Source organism: Cyrtonyx montezumae, unplaced genomic scaffold (assembly GCF_038088225.1).
Source record: "Cyrtonyx montezumae isolate F1298 unplaced genomic scaffold, pur_monq_1.0 scaffold_2, whole genome shotgun sequence".
NCBI classification, from domain to species: Eukaryota; Metazoa; Chordata; class Aves; order Galliformes; family Odontophoridae; genus Cyrtonyx; species Cyrtonyx montezumae.
This window is the reverse complement of record NW_027071936.1, coordinates 54,712,654-54,729,193: the sequence shown is the minus strand read 5'-3', so window position 1 is coordinate 54,729,193 and position 16,540 is coordinate 54,712,654. Positions and strand designations below refer to the sequence as shown.

Below are 16,540 nucleotides of genomic sequence, written 5' to 3'. Positions count from 1 at the left end.
CCACGGCTCAGGGTCTGCACCTCCCCGTGCGGAAGCAAGCACTGCTCGCAACGGCTGCGGCAAACACGGAAACAAAGTGGATCCGTTACGGCTGTTTTCCACGTCGGGATGGACGCGTCGCCGAAGGCCAGAGAAAGGCCGTCACCTCTCCCCGCGCCTTTTATATGGTAGCGCCCGCCGTCAGTGAGCGTTCCGCCCGGCAGTGCGAGCGCATATTCCATTATTCATGAGGGGGGCGGGGCCGCCGGCTCATTACCGAGGTCGGGCGCAGGGCGGGACTGTGACGCCACTATGACGGATGTTCCGGCGTTCTTAAGGGGGCTGCAGCCGGCCGGCGGCCGCTATTGGGGGCGGGGGCGGCGGTGAGGAGTGCGGCCCCGCTCGGGAGCGTGGGTGGGGGGATACGGCCGGCTGCCGTCCGCCCCGCTCGGTGAGCGGAGTCCGGCCGGGGACGGGAGAGCCCCGCGGTGTTGTGTAGCGGCTCGGGGAGCCCCGGTGTGCGGCCGTGAGAGGAGGGGGTACCCCTGTAGGGGCAGTGCGTGAAAATTTAGAGGAGGGGTTGTGGAGGAGAGGGGGTGTATGGAAACGGGGGGGGGGGGGGGCTGACAAAAAAAAAAAAGAGGGTTATTTATTATTATCAAAAGGCTCCGATTTCTGTGAGTAGTGTGTGGTGGGGGGGTGGTTATACGAGGAAAAAGGATTTCTTGTAGGAAGTGGCTATTTTTAGGTTCACACAGCGCTTTGCGGCAGCGCTCGCCCCCGCCCCAGGTTAATTACCTTTGTCTCTCCGCGGGGCCGGGGCAGCCCGGCCGGCCCATGGGGGACCCCGGCCCGCCGCCGGTCCCCAGCCGCAGCCCCAGCCCCGGGCTGCCGTGGTCCTTCCCCTCGCCGGCAGCCGCCTCCCGTTCCTCCTCCTCCTCCTCCTCCTGCCCCTTCTCACCCACGGCGCCCGGTTCCTCCACGCCGTTCCCGGCGCATCCCCGCGGCGCGCAGGAGGAGCGGCCGCCGGCGGTGACACAGCAGCAGCCGGGCGGCGAGAGGCTGGGCAGCGGCCCCGCGCCGGGACACCCCCCTCCCGGCCACCCCTCCTCCGACTTTAAACCCGCTGTCGGCCCCCAGCAGGATTTAAACAAGCAGCAACCGCCGCAGCAACCGCCGCCTCCTCCTCCGCCGAGCCAGAAGAGGAAAGAGTCGAAGCCGCCGCCGCTCAGCCCAGCCCAGCTCGGCGGCAGCCACCCCCCCGACTATCATCGCCACCCCCCTCAGCAGCAGCAGCAGTTCAGCCACCCCACTGACAAGTACCAGCAGCAGGAGCGCAGGCAGCAGCGGCAGCTCCAGCTCCTCGGCGCTCGTCCCCCGGAGTCGCCGCCGAGCCTCGGGCCGCCCAGCCCCGCCGAGCGCCGGGCGTGCTCCGAGCGGAGCGCCCCTTCCCGCGCGGGGGGACCGGCGCCCGCCGACCCCGATGTGGGGGCGGCCGCCGCCGCCTCCTGCGTGAATCCGCCGCCGTCTCCGAGTCGTCCGCGGCCGAGAGCCGAGCTGCCCCCCATGGAGTCCCCCCCGAACGGCCACTTGCTGGGCAGCCCCGGGACCCTCCTGCCCGGCGGGCTCGGCTCCGGCTTCAGCAGCCTGCAGAGCCCGGAGATCCCCAGCCCCCATCACCAGAGCGGGGGCGGCTCCTCGTCGGCGGCTTCCCCTCCTCCTCCGCCGCTGCCCGGCTTCGGCACCCCCTGGTCGGTGCAGACCTCGTCGCCGCCTCCGCAGCAGACGCAGCAGCCTCCGGTCTCCAGCGGCGGAGGGCAGATGAGCGCCATGCCGCCGCCGAGCCCGGAGTCCGAGACCAGCTTCTACCCGGGGATCCCGTCGTCCATCAACCCCGCTTTCTTCCAGAGCTTCTCGCCGGTGTCTCCTCACAACCCCTGCGCAGGGCCCTTCAGCAGCCCCTTCTCGGCCGCCGCTCCCCCTCCGCCGCCGCCGCCGCCGCAGATGAATTTACCTCAGCAGCAGCAGCAGCAGCAACAGCAGCAGAACCGGAGGTCCCCGGTGAGCCCGCAGCTCCAGCACCAACACCAGGCGGCCGCCGCCGCCGCCGCCTTCCTGCAGCAGCGGAACTCCTACAACCACCACCAGGTACCGGGAGCGGAGCCGAGGGGGAGCCCGGGCAGGGCGCGGCCAAGGGAGGGCACCTGCAGCCCCGCGGGCCGCCGCCGTTCCCCACCCGCTCCGCGGGCAGGTGGAGGGGCGAGCCGCGCCCGGACCCGCCGCTTCGCCTCACGAGAGGGCCTCGCCGGCGGAATATTCCTCCTCCCCCCCCCCTACCCCCCCCGCTCTGCCCCGCTCACTCCCCGTCGGCATGCGGAGAACGCGGCGCGCCCCGAACAATGCGCGTGACAGCTCCCGGCCGCACCGCCGCTCCCTGCCCTCCCCGCCCGGGGCTGTCAGCGCCGCTGCTCATCCCGAGATGGCGTGGGTTTGCACCCACGGACACGGCAGCGTGTCGGGCTGGCTGTGACGGAGCGCGGTGTGACAGTTCGGTGTTAAGAGGGAAATTGGTGCCGCTTCTTGGAACAGAATGCGGGTTGTAGGAAGGGCAGGGAGCAGCGGAGCTGCTGTGAAGCCACGCTCGTGCTGGCTTTCCGTGCTGGCCGTAAAGGCCTCGGTGACACGGCCCTCGCTTCTCTTTCCTTATAATATAAAACCTGTTCGTTTAAAGCAAACAACGATGGAGGAGGGTTTTATATTTATTTGATAACCCCGAAGCTGGGATCTCGGATGAGGTGTCGCAGGGTGACTTGGGGTCGTGGAGGTGCAGAGGTGTTTCCCCGCAGTGTCTGCGCGCTCCTCTGAGGAGTCCCCGTGCAGTACAAGACTTTTTCTCAATGATTTTCTCTATAAGCTATGGGCGACCCAAAGCCATGCCCATGGACAGCGCAGCTTGCAGTGTTACAGGCATGCTGGCGTTTGGCATTATCTCCTCAGGTTTGTTTCACAACACTATGCTGGCCTCTCCCAAAATTCCAGCCGAAGTGTTCGAGCTTTACAGTGCAATTATCTGTAATTATACAGAATGGGATGTTTGCCTGATTACCTGACCGAAAATGGCCTTCGTGTTTTTCTGTTTGTTTTCTTGGGGGAGAGTGCATTACAGTTCTTTCTGTCCTCACAAAGTTCCGTGTAAACCATAACATGTTGATGTGCTTTAAATGTTTTAAGTTACTGGAATTAAGAGCTAAGGGCTGTTTGCAGCCTTTGAGATAGAAGTGCCTCATTCCCCTTTAAACTTAACTTAGAACATCCACCCCACACCCATTTGTGCGGTGAGAAAAACCTTTCCCAGCAGCCAGGTCTGGAACCCCGAAGGTAAATCCTGCTCTGTGCTGTCGGTTGGACTCAGTGGGTCCACCTCTTGGTGGTACAGCGGCTGCCGTGGGTCTGTCCGCAGCACAAGTTGAGGTGTAGGAATCAAAACTTCTCACCCTATGAAATCTTTTCTCTGAAGGCAGCTTACATTTTCATATTGAGGAACATAGTGCTTGAAATACAGAAATACTCTGTATTGCTTTTAATTAGAGGGGAAAGTCTTTTAAATAGAGTGAGCGTGCTGTGGAATTCCAGGGATAGTCCAGTATATAACTCCAGAAATATTTGAGCAGTGGCTTCAGAATAATGCATTTTAATGTGGAAATGTTAAGATAGCTCTTCAAAAAATTCTCTCCACAGTAATCAGTGCCTTTTTGCTCTTATATGGTAATATTTTGACAATGCTGTGACAGTGATACTCAAAACGTTGGGGAAGAAAATTAATCTGAATTTTAATTTTTAAGTTCCTCATCACTGACACAGGATGACCTGCTTGAAGTTCTTGTGTTATTTTTTCTAGATATCTTACTATAAAATATGAAATATGTGTCAGTGAGGTGATTAAATGGCCTGATCCTTTTTGGAACACCATGTTTAACCCTGGGATTGCGCTCTGCGTACGTGTTAAGGATCCTAGCAGTTCCTGCAGGGATGAAAGCCTAAATTGCTAATACAGGGACTGTGGAGGAGGGAGACTTAATGATAATAAAAAAGGCAACTTCTTATGACTGTATTAAATTTTCTTCTTGGCCTCAATAATGAATTAATACAATATCAGGAAAAAAGTAGTTCATACAAATCTTCCGAATATTGACTACTTAGTGTTTCTTTGCTCTTAAGTAGAAAAAACCTTTTCAAATATTTTTTGAAATAATATGAATTAATCTTTCTTTTTAGCCTCTTCTGAAGCAGTCACCCTGGAGCAATCAGAGTAGTGGCTGGAGCACAGGAAATATACCCTGGGGAGGAATGCATGGCAGAGACCATCGTAGAACTGGAAACATGGGAATTCCAGGAACTATGAACCAGATCTCTCCTTTGAAGAAACCCTTTTCTGGTAATGTCATAGCTCCACCTAAATTTACTCGTTCCACTCCATCACTGACTCCAAAATCATGGATTGAAGATAATGTTTTCCGAACTGACAACAACAGTAATACTCTCCTTCCCTTGCAGGTAAGGATGGTATGTAACTGGTATATTCATAATCCTGTGTAGCATTTCGTCTGCATTTACTGAAGTAGAATTAAGCAGTGGTTTCTGTCCTGATACTTGGTTTGAAATTTGTGTTTATCTTTGGTTTCTGCTCTTAAATAGCAGATAACACTAAAATTGTCAGTGTATTTAGTGATGTATGATCCTTACAGTTATCTATCTAAAAATGTTGACCGTCTCAAAAGATGGAAACACGGCAATAGAAGAGCAAAAATATTTAATCCAGAAAGTATTTTCTGTTTATTGTAATGCACATATTCTTATAAATCCCTTGAAGGTTTGGAGTTGGGTGTGGCTTTTTTTGTTGTTGTTTCCTTATCCTTGTACACAGATTTTCTTGCAAAATCTTGCAGGCGGCTCTGAATCTTGGTCATGAAAGTCTTTTTCTGGTCTTCTGGTCTGACATTTGTGTATTAGAAAGATTTGCTGCCTCTACATTTTAGAAACTTTAATATTAAGCTTTGGCTATTATGCCAGGGCTAGAAGCTTTAGAAGGGTATAGCAGGCAGATGTGTCAGTACTATGAATCCTGAATTTTGCCAGTGACTTCTTTTGTGACTTAGGTAAGTCACAGAGCTGCAACCTCATCCATTGTTATTTGGATGCGATCTTAAACATTATGCCCTTGGCTGGATTCATTTTGTGATACCATTTCTTGGTAGCAGAAAGCTATTATTTTGGATGCCGATCTCAGTTACCATTCAAATAATTTCTAGGTTATTCTTTTAAGTAGAAATAAAAAAAAAGAACTTGGTTGACTTGATTTAGAAGTCAGTTGATTTAAAAAAAGCAGATTAGTGCATGAATACTGTACATTCTTTAATTTTCTTCATGCCTGTGTCAGCTTCAGCATCTCTTATGCTGAGCTACTATATTCAAGCTAAAGTAAAAATGATTATATGGAAGGAAAATAATAAAAGCATTTCTTTATCTCTACATACAGCTATTGCAGCTATTTTCTTAAGTCTCACACCTAGTAATTCAGAGTTTGATTTGTTATCGTTGTGACCGTATTTGAACTTGTATAGATATACTCGCATCAGTTAGCCACCCAAACCTAATGTGGCTATAGCAGTGGCAAAAGGGTGTCCTTAGGGACCAGCTTTCCCAGCAGAGTCCCTATTTTTCGTAGCGTTTCAGTGGTGGAGTTCCATTTGGCATGAGAGGCAATGTGCTGTCTGCCTGAGTGAGTGCTGACGTTGGCAGTGCTCACAGGGCTGACAGTGGGGTTGGGCCATACTGAAGTTTTGCTGTAAATGGATGCCTTGGGCCTGAAAACATGGGAGGATTTGCCCATTCTGCGAAGACCTGTTCCATTAAGTAGCTTTGGTAGCTGGAGGATTGTAGTTGTCTTTTTTTGTGGGTGAAAAGATAGAATAGGAAAATGCCCTTCTTTACATATTCGACCTGATTAATTAAGAAAAACAGATTCCAGATAGCGAGTGCTTTGCCCCATGCTGGAACGGGAGTTGCAAGAAAAAGCCAAAATGTCTTCTCAAGATATTAGACAAAGGAATTGGGTTAAAAACATTTAACACCATCATAAGCGGAAACTGTGGTGATGTGTCCACTGCAGTTCATATGCAGCAAGTACAAGTTGTGAATATTTTTACTTCCTCAGTATGCTTTACAATGCAGGATGACTATTGCTTTGAACTTTAGGAAGCATCTGCTGCGGTCATCTAATACAGATGAACTCATTTTTTGTCTAAACAAAAGCCTTGTGCATTCCAACTATAGCTTAAATCATTCCAATATATTAGAGTAGAAAAAACTTGGAAAAAAAGCACCAGAAACATAAATGTAATTTATTAGGTTTTGGTGGTTTTCCTGGAAGGGGGATGATGGGTGCACTTGACTATTACTCTCATCTGAGAACACCAGAGCCGTCAGTTAGGTAGCCGGACTTGTCTAGCTGTACTTATGTTTTACATCTGTCAATCTCTGTTGCACGTATGAAGCCATAGCTGAAGAAAATGCTCCTCTTTGAAGTCTTGCTTCTGCTATTACGGAAACATTAGATGCTTTCATAAATTATTTTGCTACATTGAATTGGTGTTATTATTTTTTCAGTTTTTACACTATTGTTATGGTTGATTCCTTGTAATGACTGCTAAATTTTGGAAGTCACAATGAAAAGTTAAATAGAGTTTAGAGCTCGTGCTTCTTTTCATCAGGGCTTGTGTTGGCAATTGTGGTGCTGTCAAACACCCATCTTGTTAATTTGTACTGTGCTTGTTTCCTTCCATAGAAGGCTGAGGTATTTAGATTGAGGATTTTTAAAAATACAGCAGCTGTTTCAGGAAACACTCAAAAAATTAGTCATTAGATTTGAGGCATTTAGAGAGGCTTACAGGAGAACATTTAAATACATGTACAAGTGCCCTGTTACTTTCAGGCTTCCACTCAATGACTGCAGCTTCATGTGGCTGTTCAGCTTGTACTGCAGCTTTGCAGAATACTTTTCCACGTGACTGCACATCACTGTTTTAACTGCAGTCATCATTTTGTATGGCAGGGGATAAAACACTGCTCCTCCAAACTTCAGCTAGCCATTCTAAACCTTTTTAGGTAGTTCAAGCTTAGCAGCTGAGGACACAGAAAAGCCAGTGCTCTCTCTGATGGACTTTCTGCAGATCACTGATGTTCTAGTTTTTTAGTTTAGTGAAGTTTGATGTTCAGTGTCAGCTGCCTATCGAGTTGCTGTAGAACACGTACCTGCTGCAAACAAGATGAGCTGCACAGAAATTGGATACAAATTCTAAGCTTATCCCTTTGAAACTTCTTTGTGTTTGCGTTGATGGGGAGGGGTTCCCAATATGGAGCTGACACTTGTTCTGATGAAAGTGGATATTTCTCAGTATTAAACTGACACAACAGGGACAATTAATATAAGTTATTACTGATAACTAAATCATATACTGAATGAAAGCAGATTTTTTTGTACTTCATAGTTAAAACTGAAGCATATCCCATGTGAATTTGCATTCTTAGTGGCCATACTAGTTACAGTTAAGCTTCTTTTGCTTACGGCTGTTACGAGGACATCTTGGGAATTTTAGTTTTGTTTTTGTATATTTGGAATAGTTGTTAAGATATCATGATAACTCTAGCTTAACTTGTTCCTGTTTAAATCAACAGTCAACCTTTGTGACTTACTGTAAGAAGCTTCTCCTCCCCCCATAAGGTTTTAAGATAACATGAAATATACTGACTAAAGCTCTTTCACAGATGAAATTGTCTACAAGTTTTAGCTTTGTCACACTGCTTGTTACCATTACAGATACTCCACATAGGAAAGGGATTATTGTCTTGTACTGGAGTCGTTAGGGAGCTATTAGAAATGCATGTCACACTACCTAACTTAGGCATTTTAATGCGGTCGCCTATTTCTCTTTCCTTAAAGAGAATCATGCTCCTTTTTTAGATAGCCTAATTCTTTAGCAGAACATACCTGTTACCGCTGACGGAACATTCCTGAATTCCAGTTCAGTCTTGTGCTATGGGTGTTTTATTCCCTGATATACAGTACCAAAAAAAAAAAAAAGAAAACCACGATTGAACATGGACTGTGAAGTTTAAAGATACATTTGTAGTCCCTGATACTGTTTTTTTTTTCCCCAAAAACATGCTTTGGGCATTTCCATGGCCAAAACGTAACCACAGAAGTCAGAGATTTGTGCATGCTTTTTTTTCTGTTTACATTAATTGGATGAGGAAAATAATAAGCCACTTCTAACTATGTATATAAAATTGTCTACTAACTCTATTTTGATGCAAGTTTAATGTTTCTTGACATCTTGCAAGTAAGCTTACAAAAAGCTACAACGAGATCAGTTGGAAGAACACAGTGTTGAACAGAAATTAATACAAGTTTAGTTTGTGTTCCTTTTGAATTCAGGGAATACATGGCATGTCTGTGGTTTTTTTCACCTTGATTTGTCCTTCCTGTTTGTTCAAACAAGCACTGTGTGTAATGTTCGTGGTCCTAAAAGCTGAACTTGATTCTTCTATGCTTGAGCACAGCTTTGCAGCTGGAGGTTGTGTGGTACGGCACAATCTCTCAGAAATGCAGATTTTTCTTTTTCCATTTATTTTGAAATTTGCTGAAGTTCCAAAGAAAACAAACTACTTCTGAAGTAAAATGAATTTTAAAATTGTACTTCACAGCAGGTGTGAGTTTTAGATATTTAATTTCATCTGTTGCCACATTTCTTCTGTCTTACAATCACCTCTGCTCAGAGAATTTCAGATTGTGTGTCAGTTTAAGATGGTTTATTAAATGTGCTTTCATGTTTTAACTGACTAATCCAGATGATACGCGTAGTAGCCAATTTCAGCTGCAGAGTAACTTGTTCAGTTGAGGTTCTTAGTGCCATCTTTGGACTCCTAAATACGTGGCCTGTTTATTCAGAAGTGCTGAGTGTTTTGCTGCCCTGGCTTAAGGTGGAAGGCCTTGAAAGTATCTACCTGTGAGGTTATCTTAGTCTACAGATGAGTGTGATTGTCTGAACGCTCATAAGCCAGAGTTTTTCTGGTTTGTTTTCACTAAAGCAACACCTGTAACAGAACAGTGCCTATGGGATTTCTGACGCAGTAGATTGAGTACCTGAATATGATTAAATATTACTGAAGTTTATGCACAAAACCAGATTTTCTGAGAAGGGAGTAGCCTACTGACAGGCTCTTAACTTCAGGATCAGTACTTCTGAATAAATGGTACTGGTGACTACAAAGATAATCAAAGGAATCAATTAACTGAATGTTTTAGAGATTAAACACGTGTATGTTTTTCTGTCTTTTTCTGAACTAAGAATTTTATTACTAAAAATTACTTCAGTTTCTGAACTGCTTACTTAGTTCATTCAATTAATGCAAAAGTTGGATTTAGGAACGCACAAAATATTTTAGCAACGATGATAGCATACCAATGACATTTATGCCAAGTAGCATATCTAACCTCATTCACTACGCCAAAGTACAGTTCTCTAAAGTTAAAATGAATACATTCTCACTTAAGATCTGTCCAAAAGTACATTTACTGTATGTCCTGATATATTTATATTCCATTACTCAAGAATGGATAGATAGAGAATTGTAAAATTTAGTTGGAAGGGTCCTTAAAAGGTGATCTGGTCCAGCTCCTTAGTGGTGAACAGGGACACCCGCAGCTGGATCAGGTCACCCATAGCCCCATCCAGCTGGACCTGTGATGTCTCCAGGAACAGCACAGCCACCAAATATTTCTGGGAGCAGTGAGCTGGAGATTTTTCCGACAATTCTCTATAAAAACTTCCCCTTCAAATGTCTCATATAGTGATCTTGTAGTTATTTTATCCAAGCTGTTCATACACAAACCTTCTGGTCTTTCCTTGTAGTCAATTTTGCCAAGCTCTTAATCGTTTCCATAATGTGTCTGGTTTGCTGCCAGTTCATGAATGTATATTCTTGAGCTGAAGTATTCCCTTGTGGATCCAGTAAAATGCTGTTGGGATTTTTTTTTTTTATTTCTAAATACATACATATCTGTGAAGTAGGTGTGTCTTTGCCACAAGAACCGTTCTTGCTGCATTTTAGGCTCTACTTAGCTAGCTTTTACTGCTGATTCTTGTCATTTTAACTTCAGAATACTTACATTGTCGAGTTGACTGTTCTCAGATATCTGCAAGACATTATAGTCCGTTGTTACCACTAATGACACCGTGTAAAGTAACCAAGCAATTTCATTTGTCTGCTTTAAAGCTTTCTCCATCCTTTTTTTAGAGCAAAAATTGTAGTAAGTCTTATGTTTTAGTATTGGATTTCTAATTTATGACATTCAGAGGTTCAGCAAGGGGCTTATGATTGTAGTATGTCCTCACTAAACAGAATGACTTGATGCTTGAATGTTAGTAGTGATGACATCTTAAAGTATATAATATACCTGATTGTTATATTATTATCCATAATGTTAATGCTGAGCAGTGGAGTACGTTGCTACTAAATTAGCTATCACATTCTAATCTTAGAACACATTTTTATTCGGGACATTTTTAAGGCAAAAATAAAAACTGAAGCTTGTTAATGTTTCACTTTGGGAAATGATAAAGAATAAGTTTGTTGTTTTGGCTTGATTTTTTTTTTTTCAATTGAGCTTTTAAATCATCAGGGTCTAAGATACAGAGTCTCTTTTGCAGCTGCCAAGACTGTACTCTAACCTGACTAGTAGCTTTATGACTCCTAAGGTGTTTTTAGCCCCTGTCAGATAGTGCTACATGTATTCAGAATGTGAAGGGACATGCAAAGTAACATAGTAAAGACATCAGCATTTACTGAACTCAATACCTCTGTCAGAATTCCTTTTTTTTTTTTACCTCAAGTACTCTTATAGATCAGTACTTCAATGAATATGCCTAAAATTCCCAAGTATTTAGCTGCTTAACTATTAACATCTATTTTTAGAGTTTGCGGTAAAGATTAGCAAAATTGTTTGCAATATAATAGTTTGACAACATCTGTATTTGCTTTGTAAGTCACAATATGAAGTTTTGAGAGGTGACTGCACTGAGGCTCTGCAAATACTCAAACCGAATAGTCTTCGCATAAATTGTGTGGATATATATACAAAGTCCTAAATACTTCATCCAAAGAAAAATGATTTATTCAACAGTTCAGTGTTGAAAGCGGCTCTTCAGAGAAAGCTGACTTCCTGCCATTCATTCCACATTTAGGTATTTGAGGGCAGTACATCTGAAATCTGTGTTTTGCATGACACTGTCAGCAAGTCCTAGGGCTGACTGCATCCTCTGGATAGGATACTTCATGCTTCCCTATACTGTGTAGTTCCATAGTAATAGAAAATAAGTACTACTTTTCTGTAAATTCGCTTGCTTAGTCTTCTGGGGTGACAGTTTCTGTCAAAGTTACGTATTTCTGAATCTGTAGACAGTTGCACTAAAAACACCTTTTCAGTTCTTCCATGCGTGCATGCAGATGCGGCTCTATAATTGGAAAGATAGGTCAAGCAAGATTCAAATCTTTTCTACAGTTATAAGGAGATGAAAAGCTAATGTGAGAATACATAGTGCTTGGGAGTAGTTAACTTTATCAGCTCAGGGAAAAGCTAGTGCTGTGTTGTGACATTCCACTGAGGCATGGACCTTCTGACACAGACACGGTTTATTTGCTTCTTAGCACAGGATTGATGTGCCACAGAGGTGAGAGAAATGTGAAATATTCTACAGAAACTCATCCTTGGGAAAAAAAAAAAGAAAGACTTCTTCATGTCAGGACAGCTTAAAAATATCTATGTATATTAACATGCAGTTAGGTTATGTGTCAGAGCCTTTATGTCAATAAATCTTCTATTTTCATTATTTCAGGAAGGTGGATAAGAAGTTAGTCATCTTCAAAAACAACATGGAAAGACTTTTTGAACAATATGGAAGTAGTTCTGCCATCAATTCTGCCACCAATTCAGTGGTAGTAGTTTTCAAACTTGCACTGTGATTTTCACTAATCTCTGTGACAAGTTTTCAGATGGAGCTGAATGTACTGTCATAGCGTTGTTCCCTTTTAGAGCACTATGGTCATTTTTCTGCAGCAGAACTCTCTAGAAAATCTTTGAGCATGTGACCTACATTATTGACATACTTTCAAGTTCTGCTTTGAAATGAAAGCTTCATATTTGCACAGATTATACTTGTGTTCTTTAAAAATATGATGCATGCATTTGGGGAACATGAAGTGGCATTTTATTATAAAACCTTAACTACTCAAAGATTTTTAAATGAACCTTTTCTTTGAGGGACATCTCACTCCTTTTGAGGTAGTTGCATTTCAGATAGCATTGTTTTGTAAGATACAGTTGATGGTTCTGAGGTGAAATACATTCTAAAAGTTTGAAGCATTTATCACCTAGACATCACCCAAGGATGTGAACAATAGTAGTAGTGAGGCAGCAGAGTATAATGCCTGTATTGCCTGTATTTAAATTCTACTTCAGCACATTCACAACGTTTTTATATTGTACAGTACATGACTGTATTATGTTTTCACTGCTGGAAACAAAGTAATACAATTCAAATAACTATTATTAGCTTCAGAGAAATGAAACGTCTGAAGTGTAAAGTGAATGGGGAAAGCTTATTTCTTCTGCTTCCAGCAGCATGAAAGCTTTCAGTTTGGAAATAAAAAAAGTTGTGAAATTGAGTGATGCAAGGGTGAAGCTCTATTAAACTATGCCACAAACTTGCTGTGCCTTACTTTTCCTTTTCTCTAAGATCTATAAACAAGGTGTATAAACTAGTATTAAGGATTAACCATGACAAGAGTCTTTGCTTAAAAGCTTCTGGTCTCCAGAGCAAAGCTGAACTACAGCTGCTAGCGACTCTTCAGAGTCACAGAGTGGCCGAGACTGGTGGGGACTTCTTCATTCGTCAGACCTGGCCCAACCTCTGCCCAGACAGGGGCAATGGGATCTGGGTGTTCAGGCCTATGTCCAGGCAGCCTTTGGAGATCCCCAAGGAGGAGCTGTTACAGCCTCTAGGCAGCCTTTGCTTTGCCACCTGTACAGCATCAAAGTGCTTCCTTTTGTTTTCCAGTTTGTATCTGTTGCCCCATTTGGTGCTGGATACCACCAGATTGTCTTCTATCTCTGTGTATAAAGCAACGATCAAAAATAAGTACGTTTTCCTCAGTAAGCCTGTAACAAAGACCAACTGCTACATACACTGTGCTGTCCATTTTACAAATGCTGTTCTTCTGTGCCATGGGCTACAAAGGTAGTGAAGTGTGGATTCTGTTTACTTGGCATTGGACTTTGCAAGAGCATTTACTGCCTACTAAGTACTGAAGTCAGCTGAATTTAAGACTTCCTTAAAAACTGTAGTATCTTGTGAATGCTAGTTGCCGAGGGACAGTAGGGAATAGATGCATTGTCACAGCTCACACCTTCCATTGAAAGCAAGTTTGCTGTAGTAAGCAGCTTCTTTTCATAGGTTGCTATTGAGAAATAAACCTGGAAGGACATGGAAGCTGGTGAGTCATTTGACTTTGATTCTGTTGCTTAGGACAACCAGAGAACTGAGTGAAAACCTAGCAGTCCCAAAATGAGGTTGCTCTGAACTCAGATACTACTGGAGACTTGTTGGTACTTAAACCAAATCACCTCAAACTGTCAGTGGCACTTAGTCTGAAACATGGCAGGAGATGAGAGATTGTCTAAAGTTGAAATAAAACCACATCTATTCAAATAAACATAGCAAACTTTTTGTCCTGCTGTTGCAGCTCCGTGATGCCTACAAAAATCCGTTACTCTTCAGAGTTGCATGATGGGAGAGTGAGCTTACAAAGGTGGCATCTCCTTCATTCTAATGTTTTAGCACATTGGCTAAACTTTCTATGAAGGGTGACAGACACATTTCAGTTTGATCATAGATTGTTTTGCAGAGCTCTTCGTAGGTCGTGGTTTCTGACTCATAGAAAACATCTCTTTCAGAGCTTGCTTTTTCGCAGCCCAATTATGAAGAATTCCTTCTTGCTGAAGGACATAGTTTGTATTCATCTCAGCTCTGCTGAACTGTTATGGGAAATGTGGGTCAGAACTCTTCTGTCCTGTTATGTATGTACTGGTGATAGCATGAAAGAATTTTAATAGTCATGAGGTAGGTGCAGTGTATTCCTAACTCTGCAGTGCACATAGTGCAACCAGAGAGGAGATAATGGTAAAATCCTGTAATCATGCCTTAAGTATGATACAGGCCAGCCAGAAGCCTTGCAAGTAGAGGAGATTAAGGTTTTAAACTATTTTCAGTCGCAGAAGGTATTCCAAAAAGACCAAGGAAGTTTTAAGTAATCCTTTTTTTTTAATCTAACCCTGCAATTTGGATGCATTGAAAAATGCAGAAGAAAATGTCTGAGTTAGACAGAAAATTGGTGAAAATATTTACGATTTATTGTAATGACTTCTATTATCTTCAGTGAAAATATCTGATAGGTGTTATAGTAACTTTTTTTTTAATTAATCTTAGCACTTGCAAAAAAAAATGTTCTGTATAAGGCTGATAATCTTTTAGTAAGCTTTGTGACATTTTCTTTCATAGCTTAGCTTTAATTTTCCAACCTTGAACCGTTTAGCATTGACCATTTGTAAGTCAAGTCTTTGCATGCAAAGAGTCTCAGGTTAATGACCCAGAAACCAAGGAGTGCAGTCTCAGCAGGGGGGTGCGAGCCTAGGAGAGATTCTTAGCAAAGCACCAAGCAAATGCTTTCTTTCACGTGAGGTGGCTGTCCTCTTCCTGTAGTTCCCTGAGTAAGGTGGGGATCTTGCTCACTATTTGACTTTGGCGTTAAATTTAATTGAGGCATTAGTCTCCTTCATTAAACAGCTGAATGTTGAGCTCTGCTGTGGATCTTCAGAACTGATTAAAGCAGATCCTCTGAAAGAACCAGTCTATCAAAATGCATATACAGAGGAGTTCTTTGATGTGCATTTCTAGTTTTATATTTGGATGCTATTAAACTTACTGTTAATAAATTAATATTCCTTAAGCTTTTGTATCGCTATCCATCTTCAGAGTATCTGAGCATACAGTCTTTAGCAGGCACTTATGTCTTCCTATCAAGTTTCCTGTTAAAAAAGTATAGAATTTGTATTCCGATACTAAGGATTTTGTTCTCTTTTAGGATCGAAATAGAATGTATGACAGTCTGAATATGCACTCTTTGGAAAACTCCCTTATTGACATTATGAGAGCAGAGCATGATCCGCTTAAAGGTATGTTATTATGCTAAATAAAGAAAAAAGGGTCATCCATTCTGCGTATTTGAATTAACACTGATTGCTAATTTAGTATCTAAGCTCATATTAAAATATGAATTATTTTCTCAAGTTAAACAGAAGGTCAGTCTCAATCTGCATTTTCCTGAAAATTTTGGCATACCGTTGTTTAAAACTTACTTCAAACTTAAGCTTTAGTGTCTTCACAGGTATTTCTCCCTTTCCACTCCAACTTCCCTCCTCTCCCCGAGAAATTCATAGCTAGCTTTATCTGAAATTGACTTATTTGCTGCAAGAAGTTCTACCTCAGTTTGTAAAGACACACTGATCTGCTGGAGCAAGCCAAAAGAAGGTGGGAGGGGAATCAAAACACTGCCTGTGAATCTTCCTGTTCTTTGCACTGAAAGCCAACGTGAAAATGATGTCTGCTGATAAATTCTGTCAATTTCAGAGCCTGTGGAAGATAATAATGCATATGGTTGTCTGGTTTCTGTCTAAAGAAGTCCAGAAGTACACTTTGCTTTAGGCTGTGGGTTCCTCTTACTCTTCTGGGTTCTGCTGAAATACTGAATGTGTGTGACCTTCAGTTTTAACTTCTCTGTTTACTGTACAGTAACTCATTCCTTTCAGTTGCTTTTCTAATTCTCACAAGGAGTTGATCGTTGAACTTAAGGGCTCAAACTGCTTTTTTTTCGGTTTACCAAATGCTACTTCATTTGTGATACTATAATTAGACTAACACAGTCTAATTTTAGAACAATCTAAGATTTCAGAATCGCCATGCTGAATTTTGTCTCGGTATTGAATTTAAAAAACTACCTCTTTTCAATTAGTTATTCACCCCCATCCATACTTCATTTCTAGAGGTCCCTAACTTTGATATGTATTAAAGTAATACGTAGGGGCATGTGTTACTGTAATGTGGAAGGCAGAGTCTACTCATTGTTCTGGTAAGATCTGTATTCAGTTGGAAGATCTGTAGAATAGCCTCTAATAGTTGAAGATATATAGCGTAAATCCAGAAGGCTTTGTGTTGTGTTTTTTCTCTCCAAACTAAAAATCTCTACAGAGCATCAGTAAGTACATAGCATTTGGTTAACCAGTCAGTTTTTCTCCCCACTGCATTGGAAGCTGAAATTAAATTTTCCTAGCTGTTCTTAAATCTGACTTCTTGTTTCATGATGCTTACAGAGAAATTACTCTTATTTT

General features: G+C 43.1%; 1 protein-coding gene across 2 annotated transcripts in view; it reads left to right on the top strand.

Moving 5' to 3' along the window:
- Positions 1 to 677: 677 nt before the first annotated feature.
- CPEB2 (cytoplasmic polyadenylation element binding protein 2) overlaps positions 678 to 16,540 on the top strand; it is a 49,473-nt gene continuing 33,610 nt past the window's right edge. For both annotated transcript variants that reach the window (XM_065735747.1, XM_065735746.1), the window contains exons 1-3: positions 678 to 2,127; positions 4,255 to 4,533; positions 15,238 to 15,328. In XM_065735747.1, coding sequence (XP_065591819.1) covers positions 817 to 2,127; positions 4,255 to 4,533; positions 15,238 to 15,328 — 1,681 coding nt within the window. In that variant the 5' untranslated portion in view covers positions 678 to 816. The remainder of the gene's footprint in view (positions 2,128 to 4,254; positions 4,534 to 15,237; positions 15,329 to 16,540) is intronic.